Genomic DNA, 3,662 nt, shown 5'->3' on the forward strand with positions numbered 1-3,662 from the left:
TCACAATTGGACCAGGGATATTTTCTTGGGCTTCAAAGAAGCAAGCAACAGTTGCGCCCAATCATTAGCTGAAGCGGAATATATTGCAGCATCAATGACAACAAGCCAAGCTATATGGCTCAAAAGGATACTTGATGATATGGTGGAACCACAAGTGGGGGCTACAGAAATCTACTGTGACAGCAGATCAGCTATAGCAATGGCAAAGAATCCCGTATTTCACAGCAGAACCAAACATATAGGCATCAAGTCACTTTATCAGAGAAGCTGAAGGAAACAAAGAAATAGAACTCAGACATAAGACTGAAGACATATTCACAAAGGCACTACCAAAAGGCAAGCTCGAATTATCACAAGACATGATTGGAATTGCTGAAATGTGCACCAAGAAGGAGTATTAAAAGCTGCTACACATTTTCAGAAACATTAAATCAGAATTCTCGAGTCATCCTTGAGAAGCAAAGAAATTAATGTAAGTCGAGTCTTCTTCCAATGTAAGTTGAGTCTCTTTCCAATGTATGTCGAGACACCACAATTGTGAGTCGGTTCATCTTCTACCGACTCTAGCTACTATAAATATCTCCTCCTGTATTGCAAAGTCACATTCGAGAGAAACAAAAAGAAACAAGCTACTAAGTTTTTCTCTCTTCTATTTCTCTATCGTATACTTTTACTAGTCCTGTTACTATCTTTTCTATTTATCATCAAACCATCAGAAACGTTTCATTGTAATTCTGATTGGCTTATTGTTTGTTTGTTTAATTCTCTGATTTGCTAGAGGAGAAATCACAGAACAGAGAAGAAACCCAGAGGATGACCAACAGCATACGGTGTTGTTAGATTCTGTCGAACAGATGTTGCTTGGTACAAAAGAAAACAAATCTGAAGCCTCTGAAGCCTCTGCTTTCATTATAGCAATGCAAGTCTACGAGGTATGCAAGAATGTAAACTAGCATATTGTAAAGCCTTTCTCCATCGTACTGCCAACCCGAAAACAACCATGCACGAGTGCATCCAATTCTTGAAAAAGAAAGAACAAGTTGCTCGAAAGTGCTATTCCGAACCCTTCGGAGAACTCCTTACAGATGAGTTTGTGACAATGATGTTAGTGGATGGTTGTTTCATTCTTGAATTGCTTTATAAGTATAAAGAGCAGCGGCAACAACCTCCCAGCAACACCACCAACGAGGACCAGGACCCAATATTCAAGGAAAATTGGAAGTTCCCACAAATATTAAGCCACATTTTATTACTTGAAAACCAACTTCCCTTTTTTATCCTCAAGTCACTATTTGAAAAAACCATTGGCCTCATGTCATCAAAAGATTCAGAACCAACGTCCCTCGAGAAACTTGCATACAACATCTTTAATATCATATTTCCAACAGACAATAAGATCCCAGTTACTGATAAGGCCCCTATATTACATCTTCTCCATCTATTTCGCCAATTTATATGTTGTCCATCGGAATTGAAATTGAAAAACAAACATGACATTCGAGTGCCCACGTTAAATTATTGTGTGACAGAACTCAAAGAAGCTCGAGTCAAGTTCAAGAAGAAGAATGCTGCTAGCTTCTTAGATGTAAGCTTCAGAAATGGTGTATTAGAAATACCAAATTTAGTTGTTCCGAGCCACACCGAATGCCTACTTTGAAACATGATCGTATTTGAGCAGTGTTATCATAATTGTACTCGTCGGATCACATCTTATCCCTTCTTAATGGATAGCCTCATCAACACTCCCGAGGATGTCCAGTATCTCAATAAGAAAGGAATAATCACGAATGTCATGGGCAACCATGAAGAAGCATCAGATATGTTCAACAATCTTCGGAAAGGTGCTTTCATCTATAACTTCTACTATACTGAGCACTGCCTCTCCATTAATAAGCATTCTGAAAATCGTTGGAAGGTATGGAGAGCAATTTTCCAGCGTAGGCATTTTCAGAATCCATTCACGGTTGTCTCACTTATTGCTGCAGCATTACTTCTTTTTCTCACCCTTATACAGACCTTGTTTGCTGTGCTTTCTTTCTTTTTCCATCATTCTTGACCCGTTGCTTTGGTTGAACTGCTCCAGCTGGGTGTATCCAAACATATTTACAATCTACCCTTTCAACGGTGGGCGGTGGAACGATAACCATGTCAATATCTTCATGCAAGTCTACTACTGTATTGTTGAAACTGTCATGACTTTATGTTGTATCATTTCATTTTGTCCTCCGGGTGTGATTTCATATTTTAGGTGTGACTTTATGTCTTAGTTGAGTAGATACATATGTTAAAGACTTTGTTCTTCCTATAAAGTATTTTGCTATATTTCGTGTGACCTCTAGTATTGTGACCAGCTCTGATTAGGGCTACACACAAATAAAAAAAATGAAAGAAAAAAAAAATCTCTTATTAGGGGAACATTCAGATCATCTACCCACAAGAATCCTACCCATAATTGTACATTGGAAACATCTCTCCATGAATCAATGGTAACATGCAAATAGGGGGGGAGATGTTCTTCATGTAGAGTTATATTGAGGCCTGGGTAGGAGATCCATACTCGCAACCCAGGCTGGGATCGGGCTCATGCTACTTCAGGTCTCAACCCTATCTCAACCTAAATTTAGTCCAAGCCTGAGGTTTTTAATCCAGGCCCAGTCCACAGCCTGAAAACCTAGGCCCACCCAAGTTGCACTTCTAATTTCAATTAGGTTAAAGATTTGGAATTTTTGATGATGTAATAAAACCAGATGATTGACATGTAAAATGGGAGGAGCCAAAAAAGGAATCTAGATCAATGATTAAACTATTGATACAGAGTGTATTGTATCCATATCAGTCGTATCAATATCTTAACACAGATTTGCTTCCTAGAAAATACATTCCAACATAGTCCTACATTACACATCTAAAACATGGTGAATCCTAGTCTCATAGTGAGATGTGATGTGTCAAACCCAATTGAAGGCATGTTGGAACAGTTTTTTTCTAGGAGTAGATCCCAACAAGCTCAAAAGCACCAGATTCAGAATTCCAAGATAATTAGGATTTATTTAGTAGGGTAAATTGCTGAAACCTCCCTAGAAATTTCTGAAAATTGCTGAAACTTCCTCTGCTTTTTGCTAATAATAGTTGTCTCCCCTCAAGTTTTTGATATATATCATGGCATCTACATCTCTTTTGTTATAATCCTAATCCCCAAACTAAAGGTGAAAAGTTAAAAATAGCCCTATAGCATATTTTCATGTGAGTTCCACACAATGGATAGAAAGATCTTAGGCTCCTATATATAAAGTAAAGCAATGCAGGTTAGCATTCTTCTACTTTCTCCCTTCCCTATTACTTGCCTCCTCCCTAACTCTCTCTCTCTCTCTTTGTCTGAACTAGTAAGTGTGCACATGCTTTGCACGTTACAATTTTTTATAATGATGGTGATGATGATGATAGTAAATAATATATTTTTAAATTTTTTTGTATTTCTATGTTTATAAAAATTGTTCATATTTGTCACATTTATTTTTGTTTAATATGATCAATATATGATATAATAGATGTGCCCAAATGTTTTATACATTTTTTTGGATCTTATATAGTTTTACGTGTTTTTATATTTTTTAATTTTTATTATTATTTAACTATGGAATCAAGGGTTGACACATCTTGAC

The 3,662-nt window shown here is 37.0% G+C and overlaps 1 protein-coding gene across 1 annotated transcript; it reads left to right on the top strand.

The window, feature by feature from the left end:
• Positions 1-909: 909 nt before the first annotated feature.
• Positions 910-2,297, top strand: LOC104601667 (UPF0481 protein At3g47200-like). Its single transcript, XM_088894067.1, has one exon. It carries the CDS (start codon positions 935-937, stop codon positions 1,655-1,657), a length of 723 nt encoding a protein of 240 aa, XP_088750193.1. The 5' UTR covers positions 910-934; the 3' UTR covers positions 1,658-2,297.
• Positions 2,298-3,662: the final 1,365 nt, after the last annotated feature.

This window comes from Nelumbo nucifera, chromosome 8 (genome assembly GCF_055504915.1).
Source record: "Nelumbo nucifera cultivar China Antique chromosome 8, China Antique-T2T, whole genome shotgun sequence".
Lineage (NCBI taxonomy): Eukaryota > Viridiplantae > Streptophyta > Magnoliopsida > Proteales > Nelumbonaceae > Nelumbo > Nelumbo nucifera.